Source organism: Porites lutea, chromosome 10, assembly GCF_958299795.1.
Source record: "Porites lutea chromosome 10, jaPorLute2.1, whole genome shotgun sequence".
NCBI classification, from domain to species: Eukaryota; Metazoa; Cnidaria; class Anthozoa; order Scleractinia; family Poritidae; genus Porites; species Porites lutea.
In genome coordinates, this window is record NC_133210.1 from 26,903,507 (window position 1) to 26,920,074 (window position 16,568).

Here is a 16,568-nt window from a genome sequence, read left to right on the forward strand (position 1 = left end):
GAGTTCTCCTAATCCTATCTGTTCCAATAAGCTTTTGATTTTTTTGCTCCAGAGAGCTTTATTTTCATTCCATTTAATGTCATTGTATGCTATTTAAGATAATTTGTTATCATTTTTGGTTAAGGTTAACCAGAACTTAAAGTTCCTACATTGTCGAGGCTTCAATTCTCATTGGGAACCTTCCTGTCTCAGCCCTGCATGCATTGTTATTGCAGTATTTATTATCTCCCAGCAACCACTTTAGGAATTTATTTTGAACCAGTTCTTCTGGATCCTTTTCTAATTGTCCACTGCAATCAATCCCTCACACTTCACTCGTATAAACGAGTATGGGAGATATCAGTGCATCAAACAACTTCATCGTTAATTTTACATTTTCTCTGAAGTGGTTTCCCATCTCTTTTCGTAATTTATAGAGTGCTTTAAGTGCAACTTTCTTCAGCTCTTGAGGGAGATTAAAGTTTCCAAAAGGAATCATTATGAGTCCAAGATATCTGTAGGATTTGACGTTTTCCAGTTCATCAGCGCCGTATCTGAACAAGTAGTTGTTTAAAGACTTACCACAGTTATTAAAAATCATAATTTTTGTCTTGTCTAAATTTACACTTAAAACGGTATTTTCAGAGAAAGATTCCAGCTTATTAAAGATTATTTGAAGGCTTTTTGCTGATCTAGAGAAGATCACTACATCGTCCGCATATAAGAGACAATTTACAGCGGAGCTCAACGCGCGGCGCTTCGAGCCCCATATCTAAGGAAATGTGGTAATCTACCCATCCGAGAAAATTTGGCAATCACGTGACCGTACACCGACCGACCGCCCGCACGACCATCCATCCGCACCACAGGCATACCAATGTAAAATAACTCAATCAACAGGTATGGCAACCCAAATGCAACTCAAGGTTTTATTTGGAAGGAAATCACATGGCCGCCCGGACTTTTAGAAAGAAAAAACAACAACAAAGTCGTGTCTTTTTCGACGTTATTTTTTACGTTTACACTAACGTGGATAACAGAGAAAGAGCTAGAGCGAGTTCTTGAAAACAAAGGATACGAATTTCGTAAGAAGAAAAACATGGAAAGTCAAAGCGACGGTGAGAAAATGAGAAATGCTAACGGCCAGCAAGGCGAAAATGAGCGGCAGTGAAAAATAAAGTCGAACATGAACACAGGAAACAAAATATTGGATAAGCATATACGAAAATTCCTCCATAAAAATAGTGTGTAACTAGGAAGTTTGACGTTTTAAGACCCTGTTTACATGGAGTGGGGGACCCCGGTCTAGTGGGGTAAGTTTCTTTTGTTTTGTGTCCCCCAGCGCGTGAAAACAAAAGAAACTTACCCCACTAGACCGGGGTCCCCCACCCCATGTAAACAGGCCCTTTAGTCGTACAAAACAGCGTTGTAGTCGTGCAAAACAGCGGCAAGGGAAAGACAAAAAAGCGTGCTGCACGTGCAAATTTATTTTTTGCTAATTAGAAGAAAAAGTTTGCTGCACGTGCAATTTGTTTTTTTGCTAATTAGATCTATTAGTCTTGATGCCATTTTCATTGTCGTCCCAGTTTAGCATTACACGATTTAATTTTTTTTGTTTACACGTATTATTAACCAGAGCTTCGCGAACGGGACTTATGACTCCTAAGAACGAGATGTCACGTCATTTCATCCATGATATAAAATAGAATAATTTTCGTTTTAAATGTTCCTTATGTATTAACATTTCTGTATCTTTACAGACAACGTTCTAAAACTGAAATTGGACAAAATACAAATAAGGGTCAACACTAAGCTACTCAGTAAGCAGCACTTTCCTAAGGTCTTGAAATTTAGCTTAACCCCATGGTACTATACCTTTGGACACATCGCTTGTCGATGATGATGCAATCCCTATGTGTGACTTGATTCAAATGAAAGCAAGCGAGCCGACCGATTGCACTACAATTATACAACACAATTGACTTTATTTAAAAGGCATTACACGTACAGCTTTGTTTTTAAATAATGCAGTCCCTATATATTCGACTTCCTTGATTGGAAAGAAAGCTAGTGAGCAGATGCCAAGTAATTTATGAGGAGACACCCCCACTTTTGGTGACATTTTTGAAGTCCGCGTGACTGATTATTTTATCGCAAGAGGAATATTTGAAAAATATTTTCGGCACCAGCAGTTGCTATGGAAGATGATGGAGTAGTTTTATCTGAAAAAAGTCAGGAATATGATTTTAGCCCTTTTTCTCTTGCCAACGATAAACCTGACGTTAAATAATCGTGCTCAACTCCTTTTTTACACCCTTTTTTTAAACTTATTGCATTGGATTTCATCTCCTTGGTGATATAGGGACGAAATTGAGGTACGAAAAAATTCTAAGGTATGAAAAAACGAAATATTACTCAGTGCGCCACTCATGACCCAAATTGATAACCTATGGCCAATAAAACAAGAGCTACGAGGGGGTACTTCCTACGCTTCTGTTAATGATGCTGCACAAAATGGTCTTCAATTCTGACTCCCTGTGTGACCATTCCAGGGGTTTCAATAAAAATTGAAGTAGCCAGCAGGTTTGAAAAAAGTAACCGACTGTATCGAAAGGAGGCTTACTCTCCATCTTCTAGAGGGGTCTGGGGGCGTGCGTCCCTTGAAAATTCCGAAATTTCAATGCCCTAAAATGCGATTTCCAGCGTTCTGGGCACTAAAGTGAGTACAAAAGATAATATATTTTTTATCAATTTGGACAAGTAATGCACTTTATGTCCCAAATTTTTCTTAAATATTTTAAATCTGAAGCAAAAATACTGTCTAGGTCCAGCAAATTGAATTTTAATACAAGTTTTGACAGAATCTTTTTTTAATTTGGTCCTTTCAGCTTCCAATTTAGGGGGCAAAAGTAGCCGACTTCTCTGATCCAAGTGGCCGAAATGTTTAGTCGGTCGTCGGTGCCTGTTGAAACCCCTGCCATTCAAATAAACGCTTCTGAGAAGTAAGTCCCTGTGATATTGTTTATGTGTTGGAAATAACTTTGGAGACTGTTGATGGAATCCCACAATGTGATCATCTGAGCAGTACTTTCCTGTGTCACGGATGACAGGTGTATGCAAATATGACATTCGGCAGCATAAAAACACCAAAACGTTGATAACTATCCGCAGTCGAGTCAAGATTAACCAATCGAGCAGTACCTTGGATCTCTTAGTGCAAATATACACCCGAGCCGAGACAAGAACACTTCAAAGAGGGAAACCTACGATACAGAACCGTTGAGTCTGTTGTGGGATACCAAACGCGACAATGACGGACACGAACGAGACGCTGCTGCAAGTGAATGGTGGCGGCGGCGGTGGCAGGAGGTCACCTTCACCTATGCGGATTGTTCGACGCTCAAGCTACAAAACGTCCGATCTTTCACAAGCTTCAAAGCCAGGCGACATCACGATCCAGCGTATTTCCGAGGCGAAGGGCTACCTCAATGATTTCGAGCAGTTGTATCGGAAACACAGAGCAGAGATTGATGGCCTCAAGAGGGAACATGCAAGCGAGGTGGGTCAAGCGAGCTGGCGCCCTTTTTGCGTGTTTTTTTCTCGATTCTTAGAGTAAATGGAGGCACGCAAAATAGTAAAGAATATATTAAGACTTAAAAAGGTTGTTTGAGTAAAAATAGCAATACAGCGGTGTCTTACGACTAAGTTCAGCTTCGAAGACTTAAAGAAGCGCTAGTACGCGAAACAGCGCGAATTTCTCGGTACATGACGCTAGCTTAGCAAAGACGCAATCGATGAAGTGCAGAAGAGTATTTAAACAAGATCAAGACAAATTTATTCTACAAGGTGTGAACTAATTAAAAATGGGTTTTTTGGGGGCGATTTTTCGTGAATATCACGGTCGGCCCTTGAAAGCATAAGAAATACATAGCCCTATACAAAAGCTCTGTCAAAGAGGTTTAACTTAAATGGTAACATCATAGGAATTCTTCAACAGCTTCAGTTTTAACAGGGCATGAAATCAACCCTTCTGTCCGAAAGCCTTACTTGGCGGATAATTCCAAAAGGTCAGTCACCTGATTTGTATTTAATAAGAAATGAAACTTATGCTGGCGGATGACATGCATTAAAAACATCTAGTCTACCTCAAAGTGAACTACTAAGAGGACACTAAACCCTTTAAGTCCCAAGGGTGATCAATATATATTTTCTCCTAACAATATTATTAAATAATAAAGAGAAAACGTTAGGAGAATTAATGAAATAATCACCTGAGAGAGAATGCTCTGATCTTTTATCAAATTCTCTCAATTATTCTCTAAGGAAGTGTATAAAGGTCTGTTTGGAGAATTGGTATGTGGATATAAGGGCTAAAAGGACATTAGATAGCAAAACAAAACGTATGGAAATCAAAGATGGCATCTGGTGACTTCTCTTTTTTTCTCGAGCATATCGAGCCAATTTTCGGACACAAGCTTGGCTTCAAGCAATTCACAAGGTCTTCAAGTGAGCTGGGTTGAAGAATTCTAGTCCCCAGTTTGGCGACTCACTCTCAAAGTCTGATTGACAACGCCAAAAATTTAGGCGCCCGGAAATTTCATGCGCTGATATTGCATTCTTTCCTTAACTTCCTTACTTAGGCAAAGACACTCTTTATTTTCGATGTCTTAGTAGAGTAACATTTAGCAAAGCCAAGCGATGAAGGAATTTCCATCGACACTAACACCTCGTCTGAATTGTCGCGTAACACTACTGTACATACATTCCTTTTTAATAAATATTCTCCATGTATAATCTAATGGCTTTACTGGAGTGCAATTGAAATGCGAAGACCATCTAATTATTCGAAGGTTCTCAGTTTAGTCCCTCAGTGCTGCTGGAGAGACACGAGGCGCGAGACATGCCCAGGGAAGACTCCCATAAGAAAGAGGCGGGTATGCTCGTCGGAAATTTATAATTTTTTAATATTTCTTCGTGTGCCACCCTAAAAGAGACCTTTACGGCTAAATATAATGGAACACCCTAAGTGAGACAAAGATCCGAAACTTACACCCTAAGCGGGACCACGAGCATCCCAAGGGAGTCGTCCCGGGGAGCTATGCTGCTGTATGTCCCTAACGCCATTATGCCCTCTTCAAACCACGAAAACCTATACATTTTAAGTCCAAATAAAAGAGGTTCAACAAACTATTCTTTGCCTTGTTTAAACGTTATTCGATCCTAAGGCCTCGTCCACACGTATCCGGACATTTTTGAAAACTGAGATTTTTTTCTCCGTTTTCAAAACAGTAAGTGTCCACATGTAGCGAATTCAAATGGTTTTTGCCCATCAACACGAAAACGCTAAATCGATACAAATACGATAGCGTAACTTACCGGGCGTGGGCTGTATGGTCTATGACATCATCGTAGTCGAAAACCTCTATTTTCGTCCGTGCACACAGAAACGATATTCCAACGTTTTCAACAATCTCCACGCCATGGACGGTTGTCAAAAAACTGCGTTTTTGACGCCCAAAAATTCCGTTTACGCGTGGACGGAAGGCTAATAACGCAGAAAAATCTCCGTTTTCAAAAATATCCGGAGCCTAAATCTGCCCTCACACACAATTTTCGTTAGCTAATTGGCTATTTGGGTTCGTCTATCAAAAAACGTAGCTGTTACCTCATGTTTATATTACTTCAACGCAATAATCTTTAGACGCTCCAATTACTCAGATACTGAAGGCTCTATGGCAAGCAAGGTCGAAATTTAGTTACAATTAAACCAGCCACTAAGTCCGAACACTTTGACAGGGTTGAACCTCACAGTGGTGCAACCTCAATCATATTACTTGCACGCAACACTGGAATCATTATGCAGAGGGAAAGCTTCAGTGTTTAGTTTTTAAAACGCTTAGGATCAGAAAGAAAAGGACCGACACACGCACTTAACCCGCCTTCTCGCGCGCGAGACGTTTCTTTGCATCATTTTTACGAGTGCTTTTCAACACTTTCTTTTCTGTATGTATAAGCGCAACATATGTAAATCATTTTCTTCGCATTTTATTTTTGATGATGAAGGAATAACATCCTGGAAACATCATGTTAAATTCTTATCGGTAATGTCTCTTTTAAATGCCTGGCTGTTAAAATGTCCAAACAATTGCCTTACATGACTTAAACTCCCACGCTCTCAATAGGAGCTCACGCTAGTGACCAAAAGGTCAAAGCATCGATTTTTGTTGACAGACTCTTTAATTCCAATCGCCTGCGTCACCTTAAATACAAATGTAAGGAAATTTTCACTTCGTTTTCAAGGGCCCAATATCTTTAATTCCCTTAGCTCTGAAATTCAGAATGCCTCTAGCACTGCTAAGCACACTTTTGCTCTCCTACTGCTTGTGTGTAGTTTTTCGCTTTTTTTTTTCTCGTTTATTCTCGCATTATTTTTTCTTTTTACACTTTTCTATTTTTATCCTATTTAATGATTATTTTCTATTTTCCCAACAAATTGTGCGTACTTTGATTTAAATTGCCGATGTTAGTATTGTAATTATTAATCAGATAACATAATTTCAAAAGGTGGTCATATACACAAGCCTTATTGGCTTCCTTGGGCTCCCTTGCCTCATCTTTTTTACAATTTTATATGCATATTTTGTGTGTATGGCAAAATGATAATAAAACAATAAAACAATACAGTATTTTCACACCCCACGGTAACCACAAGGAAAACGTCGATCTTCGAAGGAGTTTCTGTTAAAATAGAAAGATGGTTTTCAGCTCAGGTTTTCTATATTTTCCCACTTTGTTTTGTTTTTGTTTTGATTGTTTTTCACTCCCTAATGTCTCGTTTATCGATATTTATTTATCGACACTAAGACGCCCATTAAATCTCCATCCAATATTCTGTACAGAAATATTTGGCATTTCTGCCAGAAATAAAAACATATAATTAGAAAGTATACATTGCTTATCACTTCTAATAGTTACTTATAATTAAGACAGAGACACTGCGCGTAGGCAGAAGTTGATATCTAATTTCTCTGGATTATTCACTTTATTTTCATTTAAAAAGGCAACAACAAAGAGAATATACTGGTAAATACGCACTATAAACTTGGCACGTTAAGTGGCGAATAATTGAAACATTTACCCGCTAATATAGGCGTTCACATTCTACTCAGAGCCTTCATACACAACTGATCTGCGAGACACTGAAAAATCACGATATTTTGCGATAACGGAGTTCAATAATTGTTTTATCATTAGATCACCGAGTTTTTTTTTTTTAATGAATATCCTTGGGAAGCGAAGAGATCTGCCACTTTCACGCAAGAGCGATCGCAATAAGGAGAAAAACACGGTTTCCTTTACGCATGAGTAGAATATTATTTGCAGCCAAACACAGTTGGAAAGCATTGCGCATGAGCAGACCATTATTTGTAGGCAGTTATTTGCAGGTCACGTGGTGGGCTCTCGGCTAATGAAAAGAAGGAAAAGTTTGCTTCGAAGGATAATTATTATTATTATTATTACTTGGGGGGAGGGGGCCTTTAAAATAAACAGTGACCATTCAGCTGAAACAGGAGCCCATCCTAGTCTTAAAAATAAGTTTCACTTTCTATTTTTTCTCTCGTTCTAGTAAGAAGGCCATCCTATCATAATTTAGTGCAAATGACAGTAGCACTACAATATCAGGGTTTGTTCCCGAGTGCAGCATTGCTGGATTTACGCGTTTTGAAACTAATGTCGCACAAAATTCATGTAAATGCGGCAAATGAGGTGTGGAAATAATCTGAAACAAAGGATTCAATTCTGAATCACAATAATAAATAACAATTATTCACCGAAGTGGAGGTGGCTAGTCCTGGATATTTACCGAACTGCGAAGCAGTTCGGTAAATATCCACGACTAGCCACCGACACTGAGGTGAATAATTGTTTTAGTATATACTAAAACAGTGAGATAATTGAGCACAAAAATGACGATTTTTAACTCAAATACTGTTGCCAACGATTACAATTTTGGCGCGTAATGACCGGGCGGCCGCGGCTGTCGCTTTTTCTTGCCGAGAATTAAAACTTTTGAAGGCATTTGTTTAGCTCTTGCGGGGAAATTTCTTCAAAGGAGTTGTGAATTCTTTCTGTATTTAAAATCATTCTATAAAAAAAGATTTTGAAATTTAGTTTTAAGCTTATTTATGAACAACTCAACTAAATAAACTAAGCAAGACTTAAACTTAATTTGCATTTGTAAACAAAAAACTTTTTCACCGGTTTTATCGATAAATTCGTGTCAAAAAGACAAAGCTTTACCTGTTAAAATTTCCAATCCGAACTTCGTCACCTTCTTCGTGTATTTCGGAAACAGCTTGCTTGATTAGTTGTGAAATTTCTTTGTTTGTTTACGGCAGCAAACCGGGAAGGCATTTTACTCGCAACTTACACGAGTTTGGCGTCGCTCGCTCGGAGGAACTGGAGGTGAATCAGTGAATAGTGCAGGATATTTACTGATTGAGTAGCCAATCAGAGCGCGCGAAAAACACTATCCACTGTTTAAGTATATACTAAAGTCGATTACATAGGCGAGAAAGCAAGGTTACGGTGCGATCATGAACAGGAGGGAAATTTACCAGTTACTTGCGTTTAAAATTACGTATACACCAGAAGCAGTTAACCAAAGGATCAAAAACTACAAAAAGAGATAAACCATGCCTTATTTCAATGCGCTATAAATGACATTAATATAGACCATGAACCAATTACTATTTCACTTCACATGTCAGCCTCAACTTACAGGAACTTACAGAAAAGCCACAACAAAACGGTGGAAAAAAGAGAGTGTCCAAAGAAGAAAAAAAATTAAACATGATCAAATTTTTTGGGCCCTTTGTGTTGAAATACAGGCCCATTACAATATAGAGCTTTTGATTCTAAGACGAGTACGACTACGAGTATAAGATTTTCTCAATTACTAAGTAGTGCGCGCGCGTGAACCAGCGTTATTTTGGCGGGAAAACGTGATAGTCGTCTTCATTCTACTACGAGTTTTAGCGAGAATGTCGCGTTAGCGGACAAAAGTTTTAAAGTGCTACAGGTTTTATTATTTTGCGGCTGGGAGATGGCTTAAACCTCTTTCAATCAAGATAACAGTGCTAATTTTTTGAGTGAAAAAGATGTACAATGAAGCTTTCCGGGGTGTCTATTCTTTGAGAATACGCGTATTGGCCATTATAGGGAGTACCCCCCACCCCCGGGGTATTCGCCATTGTAGGGAGTATCTCCCCCAACCCCCGGGGTATTCGCAGGATCGTGATAACCCTGAAGGCGCAATAGTGTAGTTTTTGCAGCCTATTGACCAATTCCTTAGTAACACCGTCCCACACAGGGCCTTAGAATTCGAAATGTAACGCGATAATAGCTCGATGAAATCGGCCTCAGCCTCTTCAGTGCTATACCAGAGAAAATGGTCTTCGCAATTTCGCTTACAAGTTTGGACAGTGTTTTGAACCCTATACAAGTTACCCGCCCGGTGAATGGAGGTCTACGACAAGTCACCGATAATAAACACTACAGAACCGCAAGCATCCGTTGAGCATTATAGTCCGCTTGGTAAAAATTTGCAGTGACGGATAATCATCAAGTTTTTGTTGCATATAAAAGCATTTTAAGATGGATATTAGTGAATCGGATATACAAGGGACGAACTGAACGATTTACCGCTTATCCGTTTAATTATCCTTTAAGCCCCAATATCCACATACAAATTCTCCAGAATGATCTCCATACATTCTCTTAAAGAATTAGTTGGGAGAATTCGATAAGATCAGAGCATTTTCTCTGAGGTGATCATTTTATAAATTCTCATAACCTTTTCTCTTGATGAAGTGTGGATATTGTTCGGAGAAAATTGATGTCGGTCGCTTTTGAGACTTTAGGGAATAGAAACGACTTTCAACCGACTCATGTCTTCCGTATTCACTGTCTTATAGGTTCAAAAACTTAGTCTGGAAATCGAGACCTTGAAACGGCAGAAAAGGCAGACAGAGGAGCAACTACAGAAGAGCAAGAGCGATAGAAACGTTCTGAGTGAAGAGCTTGCCTCCATCCGAAAAACACTTTTCATGCGCGAGGCGGAACTGGAAGCGATTAAAAGTGAGTTGTCAACAAAAAACAACACCATCGTGTCACTTAAGGCTGACAAGGAAGCACTGCAGCGGGAGCTAGAGACAGTTAATACTGAAATGGTTGTCAGTGAGTCGATCACCGTTGAGGAGTCGGCTCCAGTGGAGGCAGAATTCTTCAGCACACAGGTCTCGGAGTACGAAGCCACCTTAAAAAGTTCAGTGGAAGAAAAAGAGGGACTGCAAGAAGAGGTTCTTGACTTACAGTCTAAGCTGGCCAAATTACAGGCTGATTACGATAGAGCGTTCAGGGACTTGGATGCCACGAAAAAAGAGTGCGATCTCAGGGTGAAGAAGTTTGAAATGCAGCTACAGAATTCCCAGAAGCAACGCGAGGATCTTAAGAGGCAGCTAGAGAGGCTACGAGACGATCTGAAGAAAAGCAAGGAAGCGTTATCAAGCGCGCAAAAGGAGGCTGTCAACAACAAGCGTGCAGCTGATAAGCTCCGGGATGAAACAGAGGGGAAGAACAGGCAGATCCGAAACTTAGAGCAGAAAAACCAGGTACTGGAAGAACAACTGGACCAACTGAAACAGCAACTGTCCCAGACTGAGGTGCGTTTAAAGGTAGAAGCCAAACACGTTAAAGATTTCGAAAACGAGCTTCGTTCCTCTGAAAGGCGAGTAGCTGAACAGGAAGCGACGATCGAGAACTTAAGATCCAGCAACGAAGATCTCCAACGTGAGCTTGCCATTGCCAACAGTAGGGTCGCAACCCTAGAGAATCAAAATGGTAAAATAACAACTCGAATAAGGGAGTTGGAGAACGAACTGGAGCGCTGCCAGGTGCGTATGAAAGAAGTGGAAAGCGAGTACAAGAGTGTCAACAGCAAATACGTACAGCTTCAATCGACACATGATTCTAACTTGAGTGAGGTAGACGGGCTACGCTCCAGAGTAGGGGGACACCAGACTAAGATAGAAGAGCTGGAATCTCACCATTCCATCACTACCAAAGAGAGAGATGACCTCAAGTTACGTGTAACTCCACTGGAGAAAAAGATCGCAGAGTTACAATTAGCTGTGGAAAAGAGCGACAGTTCGCGTGAAGAAGTGGAGCGAGAGAAGGACTCCCTCAAAGCTAAGAACTCAAGTTTGGAGGCGAAGCTTTCCACAGCTAACAAAGCAAAGGGGCAGCTAAGGGCAGACTTGGATGCTGAAAAGGACAAGACCTCGCAGATAAGGAAAGAGATCGTATCGCTACAGACTCAAATAACAGAGACACAGCGTACTCTTGACAAAGGCAAGAACGAGAACGCAAGAAAACAAAAAGTCATCGACGACTTGAAAGAGACGATCCGCCGCCTTGAAGGTACCATTCACGAAAAAGACCAGGAAGTGCAAGAACTCAACATTCAGAACAACATGCTTACAGATGAAAAGGAAGAACTAAACGATGAAGTAATGTATGTCAAGAGGAAACTAGCTGAACTGGAGGAGGATATAAGTCACCTACAAGAAGAGAAGGATAACAATGAACGAGATTTACTAGATACACAGAAGAAAAACTCTGAGCTTGAGAACACACTGGAAGGCGTTGAGAAAGAAAAGGGGGATCTCGAAGTTCAACTGTATAACTTGAAACAGAATCTTCTGCGCGTGGAGGCAGAACTTCGTGACGCCTTAAGTAACAAGGCAGTGCTAGACGAAGATGCTACGAAAAACGAGGATATTGTTAAAAGGCTTAACGAGGACATAAACCGATTAAAAGGGCAACTCACTGAGGCACAGCGACAAATTGATACCTACCGCAGAGAAGCAGACATCAAAGATGCGACAATCGCGGCACTCAAAGCTCAACTTGGAGACCTTGAACAAGAGAATGATAATCTCAGAGCAGAGCTTTCGAAGACAAAAGCACTATTAGCAGCTATAGAGGAAGAAAGCAGGAAACTTCAAATAGAGCTCAACACAAAGAATGAGGAGATCTATCGATTAACTGAAGAAATTGACATTACGCTAAAAAAGAACGAAGAGCTTCAGAATGAATGCATTGTGGTTGCTGACAGAGTGAGCACTGTCGAGACCAGTTATCAAGAATTTAAGAGTTTCTCGGTAGGCAATGATATTCAACAGGAAAACGAGCGACAAAGCACGGCGCAACTGCAAAGAGAGATCAGAAACCTCACAGCTAAGATAAAAAAACTAGAGGAAAAAGACCAAAGCAAAGAAGTCGATCATCTGAAGGCGCAACTCGAAGCTGCCAACGAAGAGATTGCCACCTTGCAGGATCGCCTTGCACAAATGGAAAGAGAGAAAACTGACCTCGAGCGAGATATCGCGGTTGTCAAAACTGATCTTGCGCAGAAGGAAAACGACTTGGAAGCTGCACTAAAAGATAAAGAAAAAGCGGAGGATGACATACACAGTATTCAAGCGAAGATTGACAATTTAGAAAGCAAACTAGTCGCTGCACGCTTTCAGATTGCTCAACTGAAAAACAACTTGAAGGAAGCTAACCATAAGAACGTGAGGGCAAAAGAGACAATCAACGATCATCAAGTGAAAGTAAGCCAGCAGGAAAAAGTGAGCGAGGGACTGAAAAACGCAAATGTGAAGAAAGACAAAGTAATCGCCGAACTAAATGAAAGGCTAAAGAAGTTACAAAACGAATTGGCCGATGTGAAGCGCGAAGTTATAGCTACCAATGCAATTGTTGAGAATCTTAGATCAGACAAAAAGAACTTGGAACGTAAATTGGGAGATGAAGAAAAACGAATTCGGCTACTGGAAAACGAGATAAAAGACTTGAAGACACAAAGAAATACTTTGGAGACCGAACTAAGCAACAAGACGCATAAGCTGGCGATCACGGAATCCCAGACAAACAGTCTTAAAAAGGAACGAGACAACTTGAGAGAGGAGGTGAAGAATCTGAACGACCGACTGAAGATAATCAAGGAAGAGAATCTAACTTTACAGACAGAATTTCATCGTTTGGAAAAAGAGCTCGAGCTCCGTGCGAAAGAGGTTTTGGAGAGGGATTCAACGATTAAAAGGCTGAAAGCCGCGAAGACCTCTGCTGACGATGAACTCCTAGGAGTAAAGAAGGAATTAATGACAACCAGAAATGCTCTTGATGTCTCGCAGGACAAGATCAAATCGTTGGAGACGAACATCAAGCAAACAAATATCAACATGAATAAACTGGAAGTGACCATTCAGAACGTGAACAGAGAGCGCGAGGAAAACGTTAGCAGCAGTTCCAGTCAAGACACTCAGTACATCGAGATTGAAACCCTTTACAAAGCCAGCCAGGACCGTGAGAACCGCTACAAGCAAGAGATACAAATCCTTAAAACGCGATCAGAGAAAATTGACGCTGATTATCGTAAAGCTCAACAAGACAATGTAGATCTTCGAGCCAAAATCAATGCCTTGAACAAGAAAGTCAGAGACCTACAGACAGCCTTAGATCGAAGTAACAAGGAAAAACAGGCGACAAAAAGCGATCTCGAAACTGCAAACAACGAGTTGGTCACTATTGAAGTGGCATACGACAATGAGACCAAAGAGAAGGACTCCTTTAAGAAGCAACTGGATGATGCTCTAGAGAAGTTAGAAAAGGCAAGGAAACAGATTATGGACCTTGAGCATGCCATTGTGGAAATCAAGATACAACTTGAAGAAGCGGAAAAGGAGGCAGCAGAGAAAGACAACGAGATTCGAAATTTGAAAGCCGGCAAAGACTTTTTAGAGAACCAACTTGATGCTGCGAAGTCCCGCTTGGAAGATGCACAACAAGAAAACGACAAACTTCAAGCTGAAGATGTCCGCAAACAGAATGAGATTCTAGAGTTACACAACAAGATAAATGAGTTGGAAGCTCGCATCGTTAAACTGACGGGTGAGAAAGAAAGAGCACTTGACGAGACCCAAGTCAAAGCTGAGAAAATCGCTACTTTGGAAGCGCAAATAAGAGATTTGACAAACGAGAAAAACACGCTCTTAGAGAAGATTGAGGAATTGAAAAAGGAGGTCAATGCTCTCCGAGAGGAAAGAATAAACGTTGACAGGCAGCTCGCAGAATTCCAGAGCAAGATTAGCTTCTTGAACAAAGAAATTGAAAACCGGGATAAAATCATCACTGACTTGAAAAGCAAAGAAGAAATCCAAGATACGGAAATCGACAATCTGAGGAACAACTTGAGAAGATGGGAGAATGACCATGAATCCGCCTTACAAAAGATCCAGGAGCTTGAAAAGGTGTACCGCTCGTCCAGTGAAAAGATAACTCTGATCGAGACCAATAGCGACAGCAACAGTGACAGAGCAAGGCGACTGGACGAAGAGAACATAGCCTTGAAACGAAGAATTGCGGAACTTGACATTTCCAATAAGGTTAGCGAGGAAAAAGGCAAAGAGCTCCAGGACCAACTTCTCCGCGCCCAAGAACAGATTCTCAACCTTGAGTCCTCGTCATCGATGGAATATTCTTTTCAGGTACAAACGGACACCGTCTTAGAATCCGCAGGAGACGAATTTGAGGTTGAAATCATGAAGAGGGATTTGGAGGATCTCAAAGATAAGAATACTACCCTCGAGAAGCAGCTTCGACAGCTGAACTCTACAAAGACACAGCTACAATCTCAAGTGGATGAACGAGACAAGAAACTGAAGGAAAACGACGACATAACCTTAGACTTACAAAGGCGCATTCAAGAACTCACCATCCGCCTTGAGAAAACAGGAGACCAGACCGACGCCCCAGGAACTATTGCTTCCCTACGCGCACAAAAGGACGCTTTGGAACGCGATAACCAGATACTGATGAAGGAGTTGGAAGCTACCAAGGCCACTTTATCCGACGTAAAGCAGCGTCGTAAGGACGCTGAAAGCCAACTTTATCAGATCAAGCGAAAGCTCAATGACAGTGAGCTGAAGCTCAACATGGCAAATACACAGAACGAGAACCTTCACCAAGAGCTGCTTAGGGCGCAAGAGAAGAACCACGCTTTGGAGACTGAGAAAGATCGTGCATTACAAGACCACGCCAACCTGCGCGGGGAGTTGGCGGAGACTCAAGATCGTTTGCAAAGGACAAAACACGAGCTAGAATCACTCAAAATGAAAGTGCGCGACCTTCAAGGAGAGATTCAAACTTTAAGGAGCGAACTGGACGACAGTCACAGCAAGATTGATTGGTATGTGAACAATGAACGCCAGCTTAAGGAAAACATCACCTCATTGAACAAGAAGATTGACAACATGAGAGATGCCAATGACAAGCTTTCAGAGACAATAGACAACTTAAACGCGAAGATACAGGAAAAAGAAGCCAAAATTGGCGATCTTGAACACCGCATGACCCTGCTCCGCGACGAGAATGAGAAGCTGAGAAGGGATTTGGCCACAGCTAATGCCAACGCCGCCGACTTTAAAAAGAAGTATCTGAATGCCTTGAGCGATACCGAGAAGTTGCAGACCGAGCTGAACATGAAGATACAGAGGATACGCAACCTGGAAATTCGTATCAAGACCTCGGACACAGACAAGAACCGCCTAAAGCAGGACATCAGTACACTAAAGAAAAACCTCTCAGAGCAGAAAATTCAACTTGAAGGCAGTCGCCAGGCGAAGGATCGTATCACTACTAGCATGATTGTGCAGAATGTCTCCACCAGCCTTCAGTCGGCCCCAGAAACGTTCCCGTTCCAGGTCAAGGATGAGACAGCCGTTTCGAAAAAATACAACGACCTTGAATTATCGTACAAGAAGATAATCAGAGAGAAAGAGGATGGCGATAAAGACGCCGTGGCACTACGAAACAAAGTGGGCAAGTTGGAAAGTGAACTCGCAGACTTGAACAGGACCAAGAATGCCCTTGAGGGAGACTCAATGTGGAAGAACAAAAGAATCGAGCAGCTGGAGAAGGAAGTTTACGACTTACAGTCCAGGGACATGGTTGATTCTGATGAAGCCCTTGGCTGGAAGAACACCATCACTCAGATGCAACAGGACTTGGACAGCGCTAAGAACAAAATGTTCCGTCTGGAAGCTAGGAACGAAACGTACGAACAAAAGATCAAGGACTACAGCGAAGATTTGATCAAGGCGAGAGAGAGGGTGGCCCAGCTTGAAGCTAGAGCAGATGAGGACCAGATTAAGATTGAAGACAAGCGAAGGGAGCTGATGGAGGCGTACAAAAAGGCGGCAGACTTCGAGGCGGCAATGAAATCCAGTAATAATACCAAAGGTGAGTTGAATGGGCTGATACAGACCTTGCGTGACAAGATCAAAACTTTAGAAGACAGACTTCAAAAGGAAGCCAAACAGAACGCTCAAGTGCGAGGCACACTTGATCAAGTGAAGTTAAAGAACGAAGATTTGAAACTGGAAATCGCCAAGCTGCAGAAGAAGCTAAGGGAATCTCAACAGCAGTACGAGTCACAGGTACCTTAGATATTCATTTAATCGTTA

The 16,568-nt window shown here is 41.2% G+C and overlaps 1 protein-coding gene across 1 annotated transcript in view; it reads left to right on the forward strand.

The window, feature by feature from the left end:
- LOC140949725 (uncharacterized) overlaps positions 1 to 16,568 on the forward strand; it is a 38,318-nt gene that overhangs the window by 17,909 nt on the left and 3,841 nt on the right. The window contains exons 4-5 of the mRNA XM_073398863.1: positions 3,263 to 3,538; positions 9,957 to 16,541. Coding sequence (XP_073254964.1) covers positions 3,263 to 3,538; positions 9,957 to 16,541 — 6,861 coding nt within the window. The remainder of the gene's footprint in view (positions 1 to 3,262; positions 3,539 to 9,956; positions 16,542 to 16,568) is intronic.